The sequence below is a fragment of the Lithobates pipiens genome, unplaced genomic scaffold (genome assembly GCF_037356315.1).
Source record: "Lithobates pipiens isolate NorthernLeopardFrog02 unplaced genomic scaffold, aLitPip1_a1.2 Scaffold_16, whole genome shotgun sequence".
Classification (NCBI taxonomy): Eukaryota; Metazoa; Chordata; class Amphibia; order Anura; family Ranidae; genus Lithobates; species Lithobates pipiens.
The window spans coordinates 638,945,811-638,971,246 of NW_027507748.1; the positions used below are offsets into that span (position 1 = coordinate 638,945,811).

Sequence of the window (25,436 nt, forward strand, 5' to 3'; positions counted from 1 at the left end):
TCGCGCATGCACAGTGGGTGCCCGGCTGTGGAGGCACAGCCGGGCGCCCACAGTTAAAATGCCAGCGCTGCTGAGCGGAGGGGGAGATGAGCAGGGCTTCCATCCCCGGCATCGCTGGACCCTGGGACAGGTAAGTGTCCAATTATTAAAAGTCAGCAGCTACAGTATTTGTAACTGCTGACTTCTAATTATTTTTTTTATTTTTTTTGTGGAAATACCGCTTTTAATCGTCCAGGAGAGGTTGTGAAAGCGTCCTGTGTACATGAAGCCTAACACACCACATGTATTAGAGTGCCCACATTTGGGATGAAGGAGCACAGGGGCACATTTGGACAGCAGCATTGTCAGTTTGGGGAGTGTTAGATGTACTTGTAAATTTAGATACATTAACAAATTAAAGCCAAACTCCAGGTCATACTGCAGTTACACAAGGAGTTGCAGCAACATTTTTTTCCCTTTGGGATAAAGGTTTTATGTGAATAAATAAAAGCTGATCGTTGTAAGCACCCTTGTCAGTGGTAAATAGTCTGTCTCAACACTCTAATGCCCCGTACACACGAGAGGACTTATGTCCGACAGACTTCCAAAGGAGTTCCGCCGGAGTTCCGACGGAGTTCTGACAGACTTTTCGGCCGAACGGACTTGGCCACACACGATCACACTAAACTCCGACGGATTCGAACGTGATGACGTACGACCCGACTCGAATAAGGAAGTTCATAGCCAGTAGCCAATAGCTGCCCTAGCGTCGGTTTTAGTCCGTCGGAGTAGCATACACACGAGCGGATTTTTCGAAGGGGACCGGGTCCGGCGGAGTTCCGTCGGGAAAATTTGAAGCATGCTTCATTTCTAAAGTCCGTCAGACTTTTGTGAAGCTAAAGTCCGTTGCAGCCCACACACGATCGGATAGTCTGACGGACTCGGTCTGACGGACTTTGGATGTTGAAAAGTCCGCTCGTGTGTACGGGGCATTAACTTCTACATTTTCTGTTGAAAAATCACAGACTTTTTGGCTGGATCACCAAATGTTTGCTTTTGGATTTAATACCTCTTTTAAATCAGTATTAAAGCGGGGTTCCACCCTAAAGTGGAACTTCCGCTGATCGGAACCCTCCCCCCCTCCGGTGTCACAATTGGCACCTTTCAGGGGGGAGGGGGTTGCAGATTCCTGTCAAAGACAGGTATTTACACCCACTTCCGGGCATAGACTCCCACGGGAGTCTATGCCTCTTCCTGTCCCTGCGCGCTGTCTGCTGGGACACACACGGGTTCCAGAGACAGCGCGGACAATTCCTATTGCGCTGCGCGACTCGCGCATGCGCAGTAGGGAACCGGGAAGTGAAGCCGCTTCGCTTCACTTCCTGATTCCCTCACCTAGAATGGTGACGGCAGCAGCCGAGAGCCGAGCGATCGATCGGCCTCGGCTGCCGGCATCGCTGGACCCCGGGACAGGTGAGTGTCCATTTATTAAAAGTCAGAAGCTGCAGTATTTGTAGCTGCTGGCTTTTAATATTTTTTTCCGCAGTGCAGTCCCGCTTTAACCACCAAAACAAAAATGTAACATATTGCAGCTTACAAACCATTAACCTCTTGTCTACCAGGTATGTTTATAAACCTCCTGAAATGGGGGTTAAAACTACCTGGTATAAATTTTTATAGCTGGTGATCAGGTTTCAAGGAAACGGGTTGCACTAGAGTTTTTATGGTACCAGGAACACCGTCAGCGCTTACGGTGACTCCTTGGCTCTCCATGGAGCCTGGAACTGCCATAAAATGCTCACATGTTGAGAACAGGAGCAGATCAGGGAAAAGGCATTTCCCAGTCTTCCCCAATATGTGTCCAATAAACCAGGAAAGATGTGTATTGCGTCACTTCTTGATTCAGAGCGGTCATTCTCCGGCTACTGTACCCAGGAAAGCAACTAATCAAGCAAGATCTCAGCTGAATTATCTGCAGTGGAGTGCAGAGGAGGCATTGAGGATCCATTAGACCCCTGATGTCTCCAAATAGAGATATTTTTTTATCCCATAATCATATTTACCTAGGTGGATGCAGCATCAGTCTGATGCATCTGTCCCCTGCCACCTCTTTACTGAGAACCGAGCCATCGAACACCGCTGATGGCTTACTTCTCTCACCTCCCAGAGAGGAGAGCTGCTCGCTGTCAATCAGAAGCTATCCTGCTCTGCTCCTCCATGCTCATTGGAGTGCTGAGCTGTGGAGGGGCGGGGAACGGCCGTCTCAGCAGCTCAATGAGAGGCTGAGACACCTATCAGTCTAGCACCTGGCGGATCCAGACTTCCAGGGTTGGGATGACGTGGTGTCTGGACTGATCTTGGTGACATCAGCAGAGAGCACACTTTAGACTGCCCTCTGCTTAAAAATGGTCACAAGAGTGCAAAACAAATTGCACTCCTGTGACCCTTAGGAGAAGCCCAGCCAAATGAGCTCAGGCTGGACTTCTCTTTTAAAAAAAATGTAACTCGTGCTTACTTAGCACTATACTTAGCACTATATACAGTTCATATCAATGACAGCCTGTACGATGCACCTGTGCTGATTGGGCAGAAGAAATATACTGGCAATTAGGCTGAACGTGCAAGAGCCCTTAGGTCCGGTTCACACCGCTGCGGGTGAGAGATCCGGATGTGATTCGCACCACACTGTAGTGCAAATCACATCCGATCTGTCTGTGCGATGCGAGTTCAGCCATACAGATAGTATGGCTGAATTCGCATCGCACCCGCCGCAAACTCGCACAGGACCCTTTTTTTGGTCCGCAGCAGAATCGGATCGCATGGGTGTTCACTGTCCGAGTTTGCAGATCGCACTGCGATATGCGGACTGATCTGGGGGTGTCATTAACATTTCATTGACACTCCCAGCAGTCCGCATAGGGCAGTGTGAACTGCCGGCGGGAGGCATGCGATGCGGGAAAACGCAGCGGATTCGCGGCGTTCCCGCATCGCTATGGTGTGAACCTAGCCTTAAACTGTTTGTCTCCATTCTCTATCTACTACTTTTGCTGCACAGCTTGATCTTGATCTGTTAAAGGAAGTTAGAAAATAACATGTTTACTGGCAGCATCATCAGGTTAAGATGGGAAAAGCCTAAAAATAGAAAAAAACGAATGCAGCCACCACATTTTGGTTTAATAACACTTTATGGTCAATTCTGCAGAACTTAAAGTGGGATTTCAACTGGTCATATGCTGCTCTGTTACTTCTAAATAGGGCACACTACGCCTAAATGGTGTACCTTTCCTCTGATCTTAGATATTCTCCTTTGTAAAACTTAAAGGATTTCTATGGCCACAGTATTCAGTTTTCTTTTATAACATCTGCATTGTAATTGCAATACAAACACCAGTTTATTTTTTGCAATCCAATATAAGATTACTTGAAAAATCTTTTTTCACGTTGTGCGTGCTGGACATCTTTCCACAACATCCTGGAATCCCTGCATGCTTTGCAGCTTCTCCTATGCTCATTCCTTTGGTTAACTGTTGATTTCCAGGGACTACACATCCCATGGTACCTTGCTGCCTGTAAGCATTGATTTCTGCAATGACTCCACCTCCTGAAACTCCTCCCAACAGCATTGCTGTAGTTCAGAAGGAAGGCTCTGTGAAATGTGTGACACAAGGGTGAATGTATAGAATTCGACTTCAGGATTGTTCAGAATAAAAGGAGTAGTGATGGCCGAACGGTTCGCCCGGCGGTCGTTTTGCGGCGAATTTCGGTCGTTCGCGGTCCGCTCGTTCGCTCGCCTTTTCCCGTCGTTCGCCCCGGCGGACTTACGTGTTTAATGTGTAAAAGAACTTTGACCTATGATGACACGTCTATCATGGGGTACAGGACAGCCAATTGAGACATGACAGCACATGGACACTTGGACATTCCCCCTAACCTATAAATACACCCGATCCGGTGGCCATTTTACATTCTTTCTTCTGTCACTATAGGGAAAGGTTGCTGTGTGGAGTAGGGACAGATAAAACGCTAGCTATTTGGTACACAAAAGTTCTTTTCAGGACTGGTATAGGTGTTAGGTGTATATAGGTTTGCTGTGCTACTGATTCTTGCAGCAGCCTGAGTGTCTTTTGTCAGTTTAGAGAAAGGGAAAGGACGGTGTGTGCTACAGGGACAGCCAGATTAGTCTTTCATCATCATCATCATCATCATCATTAGCTGTTACTATCAGGTCCACAAAAGAGCTGTTCCAGTAACCACTAATCGTTCCAGTGTACTCTTTTTTGCCACTTTGTATAGGGACAGGAAGGAAGCAGTGTTGTCAGGCAGCGAGGGTCAGTTTAAAGACTTGCTGTTACTATTAGTTCCACAAAAGTTCTTTTCAGGACTGGTATAGGTGTTAGGTGTATATAGGTTTGCTGTGCTACTGATTCTTGCAGCAGCCTGAGTGTCTTTTGTCAGTTTAGAGAAAGGGAAAGGACGGTGTGTGCTACAGGGACAGCCAGATTAGTCTTTCATCATCATCATCATCATTAGCTGTTACTATCAGGTCCACAAAAGAGCTGTTCCAGTAACCACTAATCGTTCCAGTCTACTCTTTTTTGCCACTTTGTATAGGGACAGGAAGGAAGCAGTGTTGTCAGGCAGTGAGGGTCAGTTTAAAGACTTGCTGTTACTATTAGTTCCACAAAGGTTCTTTTCAGGACTGGTATCAGTGGTACGGTAATAGGCTTGTACACGTATAATATTCTTTCTTCCAAATATAGAAAGAATATTATACTTGACTGCTGCCCTTCTGCTGCAGTCTGCTAATCATTCACAACTCACTTGTTCCACAAAGCTCTTTATCAGGACTGGTAACTTGGTCTGTGTAGGGTGCTACAGTACATAGGGTTGAGTGCAGTACAGTCTGCTGTTCTGTAAGGACCGCTATCAGTCCACAATAGATAGGGTTGAGGTGCACCACTGCTGACCGCTGCCCTATACTGCAGCAGTCCTTCAGCAGTATAGGGACTGACGTACAGTCTGCTAATCACTAACACACAACCTGCTTGGTCCACAAAAGTTCCTATAAGGACTGGTAACTTGGTCTAGGGTGCTACAGTACATAGGGTTGAGTGCGGTACAGTCTGCTGTTCTGTAAGGACCGCTATCGGTCCACAATAGATAGGGTTGAGGTGCACCACTGCTGACCGCTGCCCTATACTGCAGCAGTCCTTCATTGGTATAGGGACTGACGTACAGTCTGCTAATCACTAACACACAACCTGCTTGGTCCACAAAACTTCTTATCCCTGTGCTGTGCTGAGTTTCTCCTGGGCCTGCTTACTATGAGGGGATCACACCATCCCTGTGCTGTGCTGACTTCCTCCTGGGGGTTCTTCTTATGAGGGGATCACACCATCCCTGTGCTGTGCTGAGTTTCTCCTGGGCCTGCTTACTATGAGGGGATCACACCATCCCTGTGCTGTGCTGACTTCCTCCTGGGGGTTCTTATTATGAGGGGATCACACCATCCCTGTGCTGTGCTGAGTTTCTCCTGGGCCTGCTTACTATGAGGGGATCACACCATCCCTGTGCTGTGCTGACTTCCTCCTGGGGCTGCTTACGGTGCTGCTGTCAGTGCTGTATATCACGGTGCTGGTGTGAGTGCTTAATGTCACGGTGCTGCTGTCAGTGCTGTATATCACGGTGCTGATGTCAGTGCTTAATGTCACGCTTCTGATGTCAGTACTCTCTATCACGGTGCTGCTGTCAGTGCTGTATATCACTGTGCTGATGTCAGTGCTTAATGTCACGCTTCTGATGTCAGTACTCTCTATCACGGTGCTGCTGTCAGTGCTGTATATCACGGTGCTGGTGTGAGTGCTTAATGTCACGGTGCTGCTGTCAGTGCTGTATATCACGGTGCTGATGTCAGTGCTTAATGTCACGCTTCTGATGTCAGTACTCTCTATCACGGTGTTGCTGTCAATGCTGTATGTCACGGTGCTGGTGTTAATGCTTTATGTCATGCTGCTGATGTCAGTGCCCTCTATCACGGTTTTGTTGTCAGATGCCTCTATCACGGTGCATGTGTCATTGCTGTATGTGACGCTGCTGGTGATCATCTCCTGCACCCTCTTCTTTGCCTACCTTGGTCCCTGACCTTCCCTCTCCTCCATTGCCTTCATGCGCTCCACAGTCCTGAATTGTCAGAACAATTTTCCAAATAAAAAAAGAATGCTTGTAGTTATCGATCCCAAATTCACCTCATACATGTATTATGTCATTGGCCAGGTGGTGGGACTATGTATTCCCTGCTAATAATTACCTTGTGGCTGCAAATTCGACCTAAAGGTTTGAACATTTGAAGTCAATGGGGCCCGTGGCGAACGTTCGGTTTCGCGAACGGTCGGCCTCGTTCGCGGTCCACGTTCGCGAAACGTCCCGTCGGAGGTTCGGGCCATCACTAAAAAGGAGTAGGCTGGAAATAATTGCAATACAATGTGCAAAAGAATATATGATTTTACTATAGATACAACTTAACCAATTCTACATACATCAGATTGATTGCTATACTGTATCCACAACTGTAAACCCCAACAGTTGTACTGCTGCTTTGGTCAAAAAGCTGGCATATAAACACAATATTATTCTATTGGGTGAGGAGTGGAACAAGGCTTTAATGGCACGTAGTTTCCCCTAAAGCTGTACTCTGGGCACAAAAACTTTCTTCTAATTATATATGCCTAAATAGCCACAAAGGGTATAAATGTATTTTGTTTGGCTCAAATGTCTTTTCATACTTAGTTATTACCTTGTAAAATGAGCAGTGACATCATAACTGATGTACAATGCCCACGCAGAGAGCAGAGCTGTGGGAGGGGCCCATTAGGCCCCACCCACTACAGGTTGCCTGCAGAAATCTACAGGAGGGGCAGATATAAGGCCTGATTCACACCTGTGCATTTTTAGAGCTTTTTGCAGATTTGCACTATAGACTGTGTTCCATAGGAAACAATGTTAAATGGACTGTAGTGCAAATCTGCAAAAAGTACTAAAAATGCATAGGTGTGAATCCGGCCTAAGACCAAGTCACCCTGCACAAGAAGAGAGAGCAGAGAAGCACTTTGCCTAAAATGTTTAAACAAATGTTCTTATTTGGTGCCAAATAATAGACAAAGGTGTATATGTAGAATGTAGGAAGAATAATAATATGCAAGGAGGAAGATTACATGACATTTCCCTTTTTTTTATTGCAGTACAATTGTCATTAGAAGTGATTCTGAAACTGAAGATGAATTGCCAGTGTTTACAAACACAAAAGGTAAATCTGATGGGGACACCTATTCCAGGGACCATTGTCACTTTGTAGTTATTTCCTATCACCTCCCATTGTGTCTCTGTAAGACTAGGTTCATGCATGTCTGGTGCAAATTTTCCCTTCAGTTTTTACTGTGAGCCCCCTTGTTTAGCCCTTCCCAACTCTACCCAAAAAAAAAATCTTTAGTCTATACATATGCTGTACTTTAACTATGTGTTATACCTTAAACAGGATATTCAGTTAAAAAAAAATGTAAAAAGTCAGGAGTTACAAATACTGTAGCTGCTGACTTTCAACCACTCGCTTACTAGGCACTTAAACCCCCCTCCTATCCAGACCAATTTTCAGCTTTCAGTGCTGTCGCACTTTGAATGACAATTGCGCGGTCATACAACACTGTACCCAAATTACATTTTTATAATTTTTCCCCCCAAATAAGGCTTTCTTTTGGTGGTATTTGATCACCTGTGCCATTTTTTTTTTTCCTAATGTAAAAAGACAGATTTTATTTTTTTATTTTGTTTTAAAATTTTATAACGGAATTTTTTTTTGTCCGTCATTGATGTACACTGATGAGGTAGCACTGATGGGCACCGATAGGTGGCAGTGATGGGCACTGATGGGTGGCAGTGATGGGCACTGATGGGTGGCAGTGATGAGCACAGATCAGCAGCACTTCTAGGTGGCACTGATTGGCACCACTAGTGGGCATTGATAGGTGGCACTGGTGGGCATTGCTAGGTGCCACTTGTAGGCTTCGTAGGTGCCACTTATGGGCATTGATAGGTGGCACTTGTGGGCACTGTTACTCTATAAATGAGGCATAATTGCCTCTTCATTTTTGGGACCAATGTCCCTTAAAGATAAGCCAGTGATCTGCTTTTTTTTTCTCCTCCACTGTCAGCATGAGGAGAAAAAAAAAAAAACGATCACCAAGCTTTTGTTTACATCATGTGATCAGCTGTCATTGGCTGACAGCTGATCACATGGTAAGGGTTTTAAGTGGTTAAAATGCAAATCCATTTATAACTTTTTTGAAATGCGTTTTTCTGGAGTTTTTTCTTGTTGTTCTGTCTCTCACTGTTAAAATAAACCTACCATTAAAATGTATAGACTGATCGTTTCCTTGTTAGGCCTCATGCACACGAGACGCAGATGAAACCTCTGTTAAAAAAAAGCTGAAACGCGCGTTTAGAAACGCGCATTTTGCCGCGTTTGCATGCCGCGTTTAGACGCGTTTAGACGCGTTTGCGTTTAAACGCGTTTATAAAGATAACATCATGTAGACCCTCCCCAAGCTCTCAAAGCATTTTTTTTAACTATTTCTGCTATTTTGATCAGAGTGAGCAGCAGCAGCATAGAGAGCAGTTGTACACTTGCATTTGCCGTGTCACTTGCCACGGCACCTGCCACAAGTTGTGGATTGTCCACTTGCCACGTCACTTGCCACAAGTTGGGGATTGTCCACTTGCCACATCACCTGCCACGTCACCTGCCACAAATTGTGGATTGTCCACTTGCCACGTCACTTGCCACATCACCTGCCACGTCACTTGCCACGAGATGTGGATTGTCCACTTTCCACGTCATCTGCCATGCCACCTGCCACAAGCTGTGGATTGTCCACTTGCCACGTCACCAGCCACATCACCTGCCACAAGTTGTGGATTGTCCACTTGCCACGTGACTTGCCACATCACCTGCCACGTCACTTGCCACATCACCTGCCACAAGTTGTGGATTGTCTACTTGCCGCGTCACTTGCCACATCACCTGCCACGTCACTTGCCACGTCACCTGCCACAAGTTGTGGATTGTTCACCTGCCACGTCACCTGCCACGTCACCTGCCACAAGTTGTGGATTGTCCACTTGCCACGTCACTTGCCACAAGCTGTGGATTGTCCACTTGCCACATCACTTGCTACGTCACCTGCCACGTCACTTGCCACGTCACCTGCCACAAGTTGTGGATTGTCCACTTGCCACGTCACTTGCCACAAGCTGTGGATTGTCCACTTGCCACATCACTTGCCACGTCACCTGCCACGTCACTTGCCACGTCACCTGCCACGTCACTTGCCACGTCACCTGCCACAAGTTTTGGATTGTCCACTTGCCACGTCACTTGCCACGTCAGCTGCCACGTCACTTGCCACGAGATGTGGATTGTCCACTTTCCACGTCATCTGCCATGCCACCTGCCACAAGCTGTGGATTGTCCACTTGCCACAAGCTGTGGATTGTCCACTTGCCACATCACTTGCCACGTCACCTGCCATGTCACTTGCCACGTCACCTGCCACAAGTTTTGGATTGTCCACTTGCCACGTCACTTGCCACGTCAGCTGCCACGTCACTTGCCACGAGATGTGGATTGTTCACTTTCCACGTCATCTGCCATGCCACCTGCCACAAGCTGTGGATTGTACACTTGCCACGTCACCAGCCACATCACCTGCCACAAGTTGTGGATTGTCCACTTGCCACGTGACTTGCCACATCACCTGCCACGTCACTTGCCACGTCACCTGCCACAAGTTGTGGATTGTTCACTTGCCACGTCACCTGCCACGTCACCTGCCACAAGTTGTGGATTGTCCACTTGCCACGTCACTTGCCACAAGCTGTGGATTGTCCACTTGCCACATCACTTGCCACGTCACCTGCCACGTCACCTGCCACGTCACTTGCCACGTCACCTGCCACAAGTTTTGGATTGTCCACTTGCCATGTCACTTGCCACGTCAGCTGCCACGTCACTTGCCACATCACCTGCCACGTCACCTGCCACAAGTTGTGGATTGTCCACTTGCCATGTCACTTGCCACATCACCTGCCATGTCACTTGCCACGAGATGTGGATTGTCCACTTGCCATGTCACTTGCCATGTCACTTGCCACGTCACCTGCCACGTCACTTGCCACGTCACCTGCCACGTCACTTGCCACAAGATGTGGATTGTCCACTTGTCACATCACCTGCCACATCACTTGCCACATCACCTGCCACGTCACCTGCCACAAGTTGTGGATTGTCCACTTGCCACGTCACTTGCCACATCACCTGCCACGTCACTTGCCACAAGATGTGGATTGTCCACTTTCCACGTCACCTGCCATGCCATCTGCCACAAGTTGTGGATTGTCCACTTACCACGTCACCAGCCACATCACCTGCCACAAGTTGTGGATTGTCCACTTGCCACACCACTTTCCACGTCACCTGCCACGTCACCTGCCACAAGATGTGGATTGTCCACTTGCCACGTCACCAGCCACATCACCTGCCACAAGTTGTGGATTGTCCACTTGCCACGTCCCTTGCCACGTCCCCTGCCACGTCACCTGCCACAAGTGGATTGTCCACTTGCCACATCACTTGCCACATCACCTGCCACAAGTTGTGGATTGTCCACTCGCCACGTCACTTGCCACATCACCTGCCACAAGTGGATTGTCCACTTGCCACGTCACTTGCCACGTCCCCTGCCACAAGTGGATTGTCCACTTGCCACGTCACTTGCCACGTCACCTGCCACAAGTTATGGATTGTCCACTTGCCACGTCACATGCCAGTCACCTGCCACAAGTTGTTGATTTTCCACTTGCCACGTCACCTGCCAAGTCACTTGCCGCGTCACCTGCCAGGTCACTTGCCACGTCACTTGCCACAAGTTGTGGATTGTCCACTTTCCACGTCACTTGCCACTTCACCTGCCACGTCACTTGCCACAAGTTGTGGATTGTCCACTTGCCACATCACTTGCCACCTGCCATGTCACTTGCCACAAGTTGTGGATTGTCCACTTGCCACGTCACTTGCCACAAGTTGTGGATTGTCCACTTGCAATTGCAATTGTTTAAAATATTTTTCTAATGGTTTTTCATCATTTGCAATCATTTTTGAGATTTTTAATGTAAAAAAAAAGGTCACCTTTAAAAACGCATATAAACGCAAACGCGGCTAAACGCGGGTGCCGCGTTTAGCCGCGTTTAGCCGCGTTTAGCCGCGTTTTGCGTCTGAAACGCAGAAATTTTTGTTTCTGAACGCATTTTTTTGCTTCTGGAAAAACGAGATTAAACGCAACTGCATATAAACGGAAAAAAACGAGACTGTGTGCATGGACACATAGGATAACATTGAATGAGTTCAGGTGCAGTTGAAAAAACTGTCCAACTGCATCTGAACGCGCGTTTAACTGCGTCTCGTGTGCATGAGGCCTTAGTGGATAAAGGTACAAAATCAGCAGGGGATCAAATACTTTTTCCCTCACTGTATAAACATGTAAAGTAGTTCATAAACAACAAGAAAAGCTGTTAAATTAGGCAAAAAGATCCCCAGCTTGCAGATACAACTTTTTTTTTTTTTTTCATACAGTGCATTTTTTATTGAACTATTGAAATTACGATGTGGTGAGCAGCCATTATAGGATATTATCAATTTATTAACCAGAATAGAGGGAAGAATATCCATATATATTTCCATCTATCGTCAAAGGCACTGCTGAACGCTGCTATCTGCCAGTCCTGGTTTGTGCATTTGCCCAGAGAGCGTAAACAGGCTGGTGTATTTTAGTGCCTGGAAGCCCCTAGTGCTGTGTACAGCCTCCCATAGACACAGATGGTGGAAGGCAGCTGTATACAGTTATGTGCCACTACTTGTGTAAAACGGTGCATTTGCACAGATGTACGGTCCCTAACAAAGCTAATCTGCATTCAGTAATCTGTACGCATTCCCCACTTTACACAAGTAGTAGCACATAGTTGCTTATAGCCGCCTTCAACCATTTAGGTCTATGGGTGGCTGTACACAGCACCAGCGGCTCCCGGGCACCAAAGCTCACCTATTTGTTTACACTCTATAGGTGAATGCACCCATTAGCATGAACCCTTACTGAGCTTTCTGTTGTGATTTACTATTACCTCCTGCTTTCACAAGATGTATTAATTGCTTTCATTTCATTCTAGAAGGAGTAGGAACTTCAGCCAAAGATGATACGACTGTTATGGATACGTCCTCTAGATTATTACAAGTAAGTAAATTACTGATACCGATGTACGTTTTATGGTGTTCTTTCATGAAACCTTTGGACCAATTCACACCTCAGTTTTTAATGCAAATCATTACACAGTGTAATTAGTATTTTGCTGGTTGTCTGGTTAGTGTACTGAGAAATGCATATTTTGCTTCTATTTTACATTATTGCATTACAGTAACACAGCTCAGTGTATTGCAGTTCTTTTCCTTTTTGAACAGTGGGAAATCCACCCCCCGCCACAACTCGCGTGCTGCGCTTTGCATTGTGGTGCGCTGCATTAAAAAAAAGGAGGCAGATATGATTTTTGCTCCATTGCTGTGCATCAGTAGTCCATTAATAATGTTCTTGATTAAATGTGAATGGGCCCTTAAATTAACCCGATCACAATCCTGGGCAATTCAAACTGAGCATATGTGGAAAATAAATTACCTTTAGTGTCAAATAAACCAGTAGAACAGAGATATAGTTACATACAAATCTTAGCTTATTTTGTAAAAGTCGTGGCTTGGCCCAAACCTCTCCCACCAACAAAACTGAGAAAAAAAAATAGCTTTTTTATATATTTTTGGGGGATATTTATTATAGCAAAGAGTAAAAAATATTGCTTTTTTTTTCAAAATTGGTGCTCTTTTTTGTTTATAGCGCAAATAATAAAAATCACAGAGGATATCAAATACTACCAAAAGAAAGCTCTATTTGTGGGAAAAAAAGGACGTCAATTTTGTTTGGGTGCAACGTCGCACGACCGCGCAATTGTCAGTTAAAGCGACGCAGTGTCGTATCACAAAAAGTGCTCTGGTCAGGAAGGGGGTAAATCCTTCCGGCGCTGAAGTGGTTAAAGTACTATGAATAAGGCTTGGAAGAGGGTAGGACCTAACTCAACTTTCACATGTGACCTGGAAATGTGTATATATTTTAGATGCCTATATCTGGATCTATGGAGTGTTTTGAATTGCAGCTTTCGCTGCACGTTGTTGTCATATACGTTGTTTGACTTTCCCAGATTTCTGACATCTTAATTGACTGTTTTCTCATCTCACTGAAAATTGTAGACAAATATCCTGAATTAGCTTGATTTGGTCAAAAGACATTCAGACTATGTTTGGAACACTACAGTGAATCTAAACCCTAAAACAATAATGGTATACTGTTATTGTATATTTGTATATTTCATCTCACCAGTTCTAATGACCTGTACACATGATATGATTTTCCAAAACAAAATCCATGGGATTTTTTCTGACAGATGTTAACTCAAACTTGTCTTGCATACACACGGTCACACAAAGTTGGTCGGAAATTTCTAACATCAAGAACGCGGTGACGTACGACGAGCCGAGAAAAATGAAGTTCAATAGCCAGTGCTGCTCTCCTGCTTGATTCCGAGTATACGTGGCGTGCGTCGGAATTGTGTACACACGATTGGAATTTCCAACAACAGATTTTGTTGTCGGAAAATTTGAGAACCAGATCTCAAATTTTGTGTGACGGAAATTCCTATGAAAAATGTGTGATGAAGCTTACACACGGTGGGAATTTCCGACAACAAGGTCCTATCACACATTTTCCATTGGAAAATCCTATCGTGTGTACAGGGCATTAGCTGTGGTGGTTGCATTTTGCAAGCTTTTTGTTCTTTTTTTACCTAAGGATACTGCCAATAACACGCTTCAAACCTCAATCGCTTTTTTGTATTGACAGCAGAAGCAAGATAACCCCACAGAACCCTACCCGTCTCCTTTTCTTGTAGCACCCTCCTAGCTAGGTTGCTACATTTTTTGCCAATATCGTTTTTGGCTCTTCTGTAAAAGAGAAGCGGTGTTCAATTGCTTTTGGCTGTTGTAGGTTCTGTTGCTGTAGGTTCAACTACTTAGTACGTTTCTTGAATATAGTGGATGGGAGAGGCAAATCCAGGACTGCATATTCATGCAGCCTCAACCCATCCCTGGTTGAGAGGGTGACCAGCAGGAGGCTGAGGTGTGCAAAAAAATGTAGGGTTCTTATCCCCATGGGAGGAGACACAGCCTGAGGAATGAGGCCCTCATTCCAGCTACAGCTAGGGGACCCAGACCCAGAGTCCCTGAAAGCAATGCAGAATGTCCACAGGGGATCTACTAGTTTGGAGTATCCTAAGGCTCATCCGCACCCTACGCAAGTTAAACCAACAAATAAACTGCAAAAAGACATGCATGGCCGGTTTCCTGAGTTGAGTGACTCTGAACTATTGTGTGACTGGCTGCCATGTGCCCTACAGGGGGTGGAACCCCTGGATAATAGAGCCAGCTGAGTCTGGGCTTCATTCTGTATCATAGAAGGGATAGGTTCTGTAGCCCCCAGAGCTAACTAAGAACAATAACCGATAAAAGGCAGTGGAGGCAGAAAGCACAGGAAGTTATCGGCTCACTAGTTTTCTCCAAGAACAACAGGTGATTTTGAAGTTATCAAACAGATATAGCAAACCACTTTTAATGGCATAAGTAATAGAGTATGCAAGACCAAGTAAGAAAAGTTTATAATATTTACATTTTTTTATAATCAATACATTTATATTGCGTGTTTTCATAAACAAGAAGGAAATCAAAAAAAATTCCAAGACAATAATAACCATAAATGTAAAGGTAAGTTCACTAAGAGCAATAGTATAATGTAAATACCCGTTAACCCCATCAGGGCTCACACTGTAACAGGTATGTCCATCGTTATTAACTGTATATTCTGTTAACAAAAAAAAAAAAAGAAGTCACACTAATAAAGGAAAGTATCCTAGTTGGAAAAGGAATCCTCATTCTAAGTAGAGCAAAGATGAAAAAAGGAAATTGTGTCATGTTTTGCAAAGCTCTCTAAGTTGTTTGGAAGCTTTGGGATTTTTTTTCTTTAAAATAACAAACATGTTATACTTACCTGCTCTGTGCAATATTTTTGCACAGAGCAGCCCGATCCTCCTTTTTTGGGACTTGGGGCTGAAATAACAAGTCAGAGTCTAGTATTACACCCAGTACCCGGGCATGAGGGGAGGGACTGATAGTTGTATTGTTGATTTTGATGGAAAAGTCATGGAGGGGGGCACGTGCAGGGGGGAATATTATTAGCTGAGTTTTAGAGAGATTTCGTTTAAGAAAGTGGTGCGACATCCATGCTGATATGTCAGTTAGTAAGTTAGTGATGTGAGAGGAGACTGAAGGAGTAAGGTCAGGATAGAGGCTAATATAGTGCCTTGAAAAAGTATTCACACCCATTGAAATGTTCCACATTTTATCATGTTACAACCAAAAACGTAAATGTATTTTATTGGGATTTTATGTGAAAGACCAACAGAAAGTGGCACATAATTGTGAAGTGGAAGGAAAATGATATATGGTTTTAATTTTTTATTTTTTTTTACAAATATGTGAAAATTGTGGCATCTAGAGAGTGACATTTTTGCCCATTCTTCTTTGCAAAATAGCTCAAGCTCTGTCAGATTGGATGGAGAGCATCTGTGAACAGCAATTTTCAAGTCTTGCCACAGATTCTCAATTAGATTTAGGTCTGGACTTTGACTGGGCCATTCTAACAAATGAATATGCTTTGAGATAAAACTGATCCATTGTAGCTCTGGCTGTATGTTTAGGATCGTTCTCCTGTTGGAAGTTGAACCTCTGCCCCAGTCTCTAGTCTTTTGCAAACTCTAACAGGTTTTCTTTTAAGATTGCTCTGTATTTGTCTCCATCCATCTTCCCATCAGCTCTGAACAGCTTCCCTGTCCCTGCTGAAGAAAAGCATCCCCACATAATGATGCTGCCACCACTATGTTTCACGATGGGGATTATGTGTTCAGGGTGATGTGCGGTGTTCCTTTTCCATCACACATAGCGTTTTGCTTTTAGGCCAAAAAATTTAATTTTAGTCTCATCCGGCCAGAGCACCTTCTTCCACATGTAACAAACTTGGCTCCCAGGGTGCAGTGCTTTGCATTGTAGACACATGGGGGGTATTTACTAAAACTGTAGCACATAGAATGTGGTGCAGCTGTGCATGGTAACCACTCAGCTTTTAAGTTTAAGCCCCCGTTCACATCGTGCTGATTTGACATGTCAAATCGCATGCCAAATTGGATCCTATTGCTGGCAACGGCACTGCCCCAACTTTGTGGTGTGGCACCAGTTTCCAAAAGTACTTCCTGCACTACGTTTGCAACTTCAGGTGGCGATTCCAATAGACATTTGTGCATGAACCCGCACAGATGTCTTTCAAATAGCCCCCAAACTTACAATGAATTGTAGGTTTGAAATTGTGCCAGTTCAGCTGAACTGGCACGATTTCAAACCCACCTCCAATGTGAATGAGGGCTTATTCTCAGAGCTTAATTGAACAAGCTGAAGTAAGAAGCTGATTGGTTGCTATGCACAGCTTCACCAGATTCTGTGTGCTCCGTGTTTTCAATCAGCATGCTGTTTATTCAACAAGAAAAAAATTAAACCGCCTTAGTTGGTAGCATTAGAAAATACATTACCGTTATACTTTTTTTATTGCAGGAAACTCTGCTATCACCTGTTCGGGAACGGTAAGATCTGTGATTTTCATATGTTAAATACCTTTTATTTTTCTTTTTAGCCAAATCAATATGAAACCTTGCATAATAGTGTTTCATATCAACCACAGCCAGCTGGTGGAATTCTAGGGTCTACTGAACCCTATACATGATGGAGTTGCTCCTCTGTATACTGCATGTGTAGCAAGCAATGCTTCACAAAAAATGTTAACAGCAAAAAAGGAAAATATTTTCTTCTCTTTAACATTTCAAAAAATGTAAATAGAAAAGCGTTTAAGGCATGGTTCACACTTATGTGGGTGGTTGCTGGTGCGGGAATCACATCTGTTCCTGCACATGCAGCCAAAACGGTGTTTCATATCAACCACAGCCAGCTGGTGGAATTCTAGGGTCTACTGAACCCTATACATGATGGAGTTGCTCCTCTGTATACTGCATGTGTAGCAAGCAATGCTTCACAAAAAATGTTAACAGCAAAAAAGGAAAATATTTTCTTCTCTTTAACATTTCAAAAAATGTAAATAGAAAAGCGTTTAAGGCATGGTTCACACTTATGTGGGTGGTTGCTGGTGCGGGAATCACATCTGTTCCTGCACATGCAGCCAAAACGGGCGCAGGAACCGCTGGGAAATCGCACGGTGCAAAAGCATGAAATGCAGGCACAGCAGCCCATTCAAACGAAGTGACAGACTGTCATATTCACATCCCTGAGAAATCAATTAGAACAAAATTAGAGAGAGCACCACACCCCCGTCAGAAGATGGGACTTTCCCGGATATGACACTGTCTCTGAGGTAAGCACATACACAATGGATGATAATAAAATATGAATTTATTACAAAGTATACACAATATAAAAACTAATTTGATGGTAACATTAGGCCATATACAGAATTGACCAAAAATGATCCTCAATCCATGAAGTTGGAAAGATGCTTGTATGCACAGTAAGCCGGCGCGTTTCACAGACTTCTTATCTGCTTCTTCTAGGCAGCTCAACATGCATCTAAATCATTATTCAAGTTACAAAAAGATAACATTAGTATCAATTACAATAAATTTACTATATATATATATATATATATATACAAAATTTGTTAACAATAAGAAAAGGGCTCACCAAATTCTATGACATTAAATCTGTACATACTGCAGCATCAAAAAAGAGTGAACGAACCCTCATCTGGTAATTGAACAGTGATGTCAGAGTTACTGTAACGGTCTGGTGGGCATCGGATCATATCCAAGGCAGGATACACCAATGATTATCTATAGAACCAAATAAATATATTCAGATGCAAGACCAGTCTCCCAGAAATGAATACAGCACTTTCTTTCAAACCATTCTTGTAGAGCTGCAATAATACCTAGGGATTGTGAGGATCTGCTCATACCCTTGCCGTAATTTAGGACTAAGTCACATGGGATTCTCTTGTTTATAAATCACTATTAATGTAACTTACGCAAACTTATTATTTTTTACTTTTTGGTCTGTTTTGTTGTTTGTGATTTTCCTTTCTAGAGCTATGTTTTTAATACTATTAATTCTGCTGTTGACTCATTGCGACTGTTTTGTATGACTGGGAGTGGGCTGGCCCTTATCTGGTATGGTTAGTTGGTGTGGTTTCCGGGTGCCCCTGGTGACGAGGAGGTTCCCTTCTCCTCGTTACCAGTCTGTTTACATCATTCTTGGCAAATGGGTGGTGCTGTGCGCATAGCTATCTGACCGCAGTCTATAATGCGGCTGATGGCTTGGCGCATGACCTCTTTACAGGGGCACCCACGCCGGATATGATGTCGGTGAGCCATTTCCGGTTCAGTCGTCTCCGGCTGGATCGTATCCTATAAAGGAGGAAATAACAGTGAGGTAGTGGGCCGCATACCACGGAGACGGCGAGGCACGGATCTGAGGACTGAGGGATATTTTACCATATACAATTATTCACTCCATATTTGCCAGACTTGGATAACTAGCAATGAACCGGGACCATTCCTTATAATTATGCTTAGGTATTCAGCATATTGGTCCTTGATGCTCTTAAGTGGGCCCTTTTAGCATTTAGTGGGCTATGTTCTTATAACCGTTCTAGCCGCTGGATGTTCTATACACTGGCCTTAAAGTGGTTTGGTACCTAAAAATGAAAGTTCATGTTATTAAAATCAACAGTTAGCATACTTACCTAAACGAACCCTGAAAAAAAAAAATATTATTTACTTACCTTTTATTTCTGATGTTTCAGCTGACTTCCGGGTTCTCCTCCCGTGGGAGTAGGGGTGGCTATCGTCCTCGCAATGGTCCCTGGGAAATTTCCCAAGAATCCATGGGGGACATTGAAATTGCGAAATCTCGCGAGATTTCGTTCGGACGCCGGTCAGGTGACGAGGGCGTGTACGAATTTGCCATTTTTAATGTGGGCAGGCAGCTGTATCTGCCATTACACACGAGGTAGCAAGCAAACAAGTGATTGCTTCTGTGGGTTAGTTTTCATTCATTCTTTGTTCTCTGTGCTGTGTGGTTTTCGTTGCCTTGACAACGGGGCGGGAACTTCCTGGAGTTTTTCTTTCCTTGTCACTGCTCTCACTGAGCATGTGCAAGATGGAGCGGAGCATGCTGGGAGCCAGACGTCATCATATACCAGGAAGTAAATGCCTGTGGGCTTCAGACGCCCACAGTTAAAATGGAAAATGCCAGAGTAGGTTTTTATAAGTCATCCTGAAGAAAAGATTCGTCGCGCCGGGGGTCAAATAAACGCCGGACGTGGATGCCAATCGAAGCTAGCACTCACCCACCAGTGAGACAGGTAAGAAAAAAATAAAAAAAGAGCGGAATCCCACTTTAACTATGGAATACTGTGGGATATATAGGGATTAGGTTGTATGGATGTTTTCATGTGGTTATGCCTATGGCACTTAGATATATATCCACGTTTTTGGGTAGCCACCTTTAGCTATTTAGTATGGTAGCTCTATATGTACTGGTTAACCTATTGCCCGCTCCCTTGTTATCTCTCCCTTCCTCTTCCTCCTTTTCTTTATGTTCCCTCTTCTCCTTCTCCTTCTCCTTTTTCCCCATTCTCTCTTTTCTCTCTTTGTACTCTTTGGTTTTATTCTTGTCTTTCCTTTTTCCCCATGTTTTCTCTTTCTTCTTTCTTTCCCTTTTTCTCATTTTCTGTTTCTTCTCCTCTTTTCTGTTCTCCCCTTGTCACTCAGTACCTAGTGTGGATATAGTCTATTTTATGTCCCTACATATATGATGATGTAAGGGATCTTGCATCTGAATATATATGTTTGGTTCTATAGATAATCATTGGTTTAATACTATTCTGCCTTGGATATGATCTGATGCACACCACACCGTTATGGTGACTCTGACATCATCGTTCAATTAACGGATGAGCTTCAAACTCAGCAGGCCCTGTCAACCAGTGTCCATCAGGTGGTGCAGACTATTCAGAGATTTGAATGGCTCCTCAATTTCCAAAAATCTTCAGTCCTTGAGTGAGCCCTCAAATTGCTTCTGCATGAGCATCCTAGGTTTGATGGTGGCCTCTTTTAAGTTAGTGCTGTATGTCCATTTTCACATTAGGCTGGTGCAACTTAACATTTTGGCTGTGTGAGACTAACGGACTTTCCAAACAAACGGACTTTCCCACACACGAATGGACTAAGTCGTTTGTTTTGAAAGTGATGACGTAAACAGGACTAAACAAGGAATTTCAATAGCCAGTAGCCAATAGCTGCCCTTGCGTCGTATTTGGTCCGTGGGACCAGCACACAGATAAACGGTTTTCCCAATTTAAGTCAGTCAGAATTTAGTCAATTGGATAGATTTCAAAACATGTTCTATTTCTAGGTCCGCCGGATTTCATTTCTGAAAAACAATAGCCCACACAGGATCGGATTGTCCGACGGACTAATCCGGTCGGACATACTTTGCTTGAAAGTCCAGTCGTGTGTACGCGGCATTAGTTAAAAATCCTATTTTACACAGTTGAAATAAACCGTATATGTATGTTTACAGTGTTCCCTGCCAACTGCTCCAACAAGATACCCAATTCCCTTATGGCTAGGTTGACATACAGGTGACTCCTGCATTCTGCATTTGCGTGGGCACAGCTGCTTATTCATTTGAATGGGCTGCTATACCTGTGGGAAATGCAGGAAAAGGGTCTCTACACCATAGTTTTATGCACCTGAAAATGTGCTGTTAGGAATTAATGGCAGCGAGTTTTGCCTGTGAATGAAGGAATGTGTGCGATTTACACGCATCCTTGCACCTTCATAAGTTTGAACCTAGCCTTGGCAAAGGTGATGCTTTCATTTTTAATTTCCTACATTTTTTTTTTCCTCCTATGGTTATAAGTATTTACCTGTTGATCCTGCTAGTTCCTTTGCTTCCTTTTTGAGCTGGCAAAGTCAGAGCATTGTTGGCCCTCAGCTGGGTCATAGTGCTGACTACACCCACAGGTGGAAGGGAAGGACAGCTTGGGAGCTATTTTTAGTTGACTTAGAATAATTAAAGAAAATAAAGGAATTTCATTAGAAATTATTTTATGCAATTATCATGGTTGCATTCCATTGGCTAAAAATAATTAAACAAAATTACAAAATGACCAAAGACACAGCTTGTGTGTAAAAAGCTTCCTTAGGGCCGGTTCACACAGCGAGGCGCGGCGAGGCGTCTCCGACTTACCTCGCCGCGACCTGCGGGGAGCTCAGCGGCGACTTGCAGAGGACTTCTGTATAGAAGTCAATGCAAGTCGCCCCCGAAGTCGCCCCGAAGTAGTACAGGAACCTTTTTTCTGAGTCGGAGCGACTCGAGTCGCTCCTCTCAGAACGGTTCCATTGTACAGAACGGGGGCGACTTGCGGGAGCGAGGCGAGCCGTGTCGCCTCGCCTCGCCTCGCTGTGTGAACCGGCCCTAAATATGGTAATTCTGTTTAGGCTGTGATTTCTGCATCTCTGCTACACTGCATAGGAACACTTAGGCCCTGTTCAGATATTGCATTGCGGGAATGAGTATTCACGCTTGCGATTTTTAAATCTTTATTGGGCGACAAGCTTAGCGTGATTATTAAACGTGCGTTTTGCCATGCGACAATTGCAGCAGAATTGCACCATGTTTGGGGTAGCATTAAGAATAATGGCACCCAAAAGTGCATCTTGCCAAGATTTGGAATCACAGGCAGAATCACACCGATTCTGCTTGCAACTCCAAATCCCTTAATGAATGGAGCTGTATTTTTGATTTAGTAGTGCAGTTTCTTTTGTCACGTCTCAATTTCCTTCTTACTCACCAGACAATAAATATATATTATCACTTGTCCAAAGGGCAGGGGAACTTGGCCAAGAAGGAAAACCTCTAGACTGGGAAGTAGCAAAATTCTGATTGGCAGAGGTGTATCACAAGAATGGCTGCCTAAAGATTAACATTTTAAGAATAATAAACATACATTAAAAACCTTGGATTGAGAATTATTTGGTTTCAGAGGGTTTTGCAAGACAAGCAAAATCGTTTTATAAATTTTGACTTGATATACAAGGGATGTCTATGTCTTTGTCTATGTCTTTGTCTATGTCTTTATATACAAGTAGCATCATATCACAACTGAGTATAAAAGAGAAAAGAGGCGCCTCTAAGTGTAGCAATACAGTTACATTTAATGAAGGTACAACATTTAGTAACACACATGGTTAATGATTAAAAGTGGCACAAGAGGCCTCAAAAAAAGAACGTCAATTTTGTTAGGGTACAGCGTAGCACGACCGCGCAATTGTCAGTTAAAGCGGCGCAGTGACTCCTTTGATAAGAGGCAGATAGGAACTCCGCCCAGATGTGCCTAACTCAAACTCCATGAATGGAGCTAAAGTAGATCATTCTTGAACCCGTCTGACTAAAAACCCTCTACCCCCCCCACCTTACTCACCCCTTTTTCTATTTTATTTTATTTTATTTAATCTTAGTCTCTTTATACTCTAACTTTCAAGACACTTATAAAAATATAACCCTTGATCTTCAATTATAATGATATGCAAAAACAAGGGGTTACCATGTATACTTACAGTTTGACTAATTCTTCACCAGTTATAACAGTTTAAATGGAAAATAGGGCTGTATACATTAACAGAGAAATTATCTTTATCTGTATTTGAATTTTAATTAAACATAGAACTAAAAAGCTGTAATGCAGAATGCCCTATGAAAATGTAATGAAAATGTTACTTACTTTGTTATGACATTATATTTGCTCAATAAAAACTTTTATTGGAAAAAAAAAAAAAAAGTGATGCAGTGCCGTATCGCATGAAGTGCTCTGGTCAGGAAGAGAGTAAATCCTTCCGGGGCTGAAGTGGTTAATTGCGTGTTTAGCTATTTGCCTAAATTTTTGGATTATTGCCTGAAATTTAATATAAAGTGTAAGGGCAAAACTTTTTTTTTTTTTTTTTTAGCTTGGATAGGGCAAGGAAGGGTTATAAGCCCTGCCATCTGTGTCCCATAGCAGAGATTTCCCTTTGCTTCTTGTCCCATAACCAAAACAGGAAGTGAGAGGAAATCCCTCCAAAGCGAGGAAATCCTGATGTGTCACCAGAACTAGTGCCCCCATTGGAGGATTTTCCTTCTATTAGTGTTCCGATGTCAACCCAAAATTTGGGATTTTCCTTTACTTTCACTCTTGGTGATAACAGTAAAGAGGAAACAAATTGAGAGGGGAATCTCCCTAAGTCTAGGTTCACATTTATGTGCCTGCGCTTGATGCGTCTTTCAGGCACGATTTGCAGTGCGATTTGCGTTTTTAAACGCACATTTTTATGCATTTTTGCATGCAGTTTTCATGCATTTTGCATTTTTTTTTATATTTAAACGCACTGTAAACACACTGTATATAGCTGGTTGTTAAGCAGGGGGCCGGAAATCGGCCGCCACGTCGTTAACAGCCGATGAGTCATCAGCTGTTAGCGGGCTTTCCTGCTGAAAGCTGAATGTAAAAAAATAAATAAAAAATTTCCGGCAAAAAAATGTGCGAAAAAAACAGCTTGAATTCCCCCCACTGGTCCTTTGGGCCTAGTATGGATTTGGAGGGGATGACTCATAGGTTACTAAGAATGCAGTGGTCGGCTTCCCAGCCCCCAGGTTAGCAACCAGCTATATACAGTGTTAAAATAAAAAATGTAAATCCATCAAAAATCGCATCACAAACACAACACTTGCGTTTCTGGTGCAGTTCCATTTAAGTCTATTACCCACAAATCGTGGGAAAAAAATCCAAAAATGCACCAGCTGCAAAACGCATAGATGTGAACTTGTATCATAGGAAACCATGTTAAATGAACTGTAGTGTGTTTCTGCAAACTGCAAGATGCACTAAAAAACGCATAGGTGTGAACCTAGCGTAACAGCGGAAAAGGAGGTCTAATCCCTCTCCACTCTATCAAAAACTGAAAAAAGTTTTGTCTTTAGGGTCGTTTCACACTGATGCACTGTTGATGGTTTCCCATTGACTTACAATGGATGGTGATTTTTTGTGTTTTTGAAAAGCTGCAGTAAAGATGCAGCATGCAGGACTTTTCAAAACGCAGTGCACGTGCAGTATGAACAGTTGCATAGGAAAAGTCTTCATGTGCTTTTGTCACCCTGGAAAAGCACAGCAAAAGCAAAAAGTATGAAAGAGGCCTTAAGCCCTGTACACACTATCAGATTGTCTGCTGAGTTTTTCCTTCAGACTTACCAAAACCATATAATATGAGGTCAAACCTTAGGAGTTTCAATGTGTATGCAATCAGGCAGGCCCTTCTACTACATGGTTTTGGTAAATCTGAAGAAAAAACTCAGCAGACAATCTGATAGTGTGTACAGGGCTTTAGTTACACTTTAAGCATTAACACTGCCCAACCTCATGTGTTCATCTTCATTTCTTTTAACTACAGTATGTCAAGCCTCAGCACAGATTCCAGCGGCCCTTGTACCCCAGAAATATTTCGTTCTGTCTCTCTCAGTAAGTGTAGCATCTTTTGTTTTATTGTGCAAAACTGATTTTGTGCTTTGTTTGTTCTACAATATCCCATTATGGTAAATGCTTACTTTTGTCTTTTGTATTTGAAGGACATTTGTAGGGGCTGTATTACTTTTGCTGGTATTACAAGCGTTTGTGATAAAGTGCATAATTCTGCTTGCCGTTCTTAGGGATTATAGCACAAACGGATCTATTAGAAACCATGAAGACAGCTTTGTGCAACCATGGCAGCATTACACAGACCTATGGAATTAACCTAAATGAATATAGTTTATCCAGTTTTCTGTATTTATAGAGCACAGATGTTTTATGCAGGTTGGTGTACATCAGTCCTTGCCCTCCAAAGAGGTTATATTCTGGTGCGTCAACCACAGTCGCATACAAATACACCCCTAAATACTAGGACAAATTGAGGACATACAGATGTCATTGTAGCGTGGTACTGGTGGCCAGTTAAAGAGTTGATGACTTTGCTGCCTGGTCTAATGCCCCCACACAATCGGATTTTCCAACAACAAATGTTGGATGTGAGCTTGTTGGCTGAGTGTATGCTCTATTAAACATTTGTTGTCT

General features: G+C 43.6%; 1 protein-coding gene across 7 annotated transcripts in view; it reads left to right on the plus strand.

The window, feature by feature from the left end:
• Window positions 1-25,436, plus strand: part of LOC143984009 (uncharacterized) — a 204,637-nt gene that overhangs the window by 80,694 nt on the left and 98,507 nt on the right. For 6 of the 7 annotated variants that reach the window (XM_077484256.1, XM_077484255.1, XM_077484259.1 and 3 more), the window contains 4 exons: window positions 7,218-7,282; window positions 12,250-12,314; window positions 16,835-16,863; window positions 24,778-24,845. In XM_077484256.1, the coding sequence (XP_077340382.1) occupies window positions 7,218-7,282; window positions 12,250-12,314; window positions 16,835-16,863; window positions 24,778-24,845 (227 nt within the window). The remainder of the gene's footprint in view (window positions 1-7,217; window positions 7,283-12,249; window positions 12,315-16,834; window positions 16,864-24,777; window positions 24,846-25,436) is intronic. The other variant, XM_077484258.1, reaches the window with a different exon arrangement.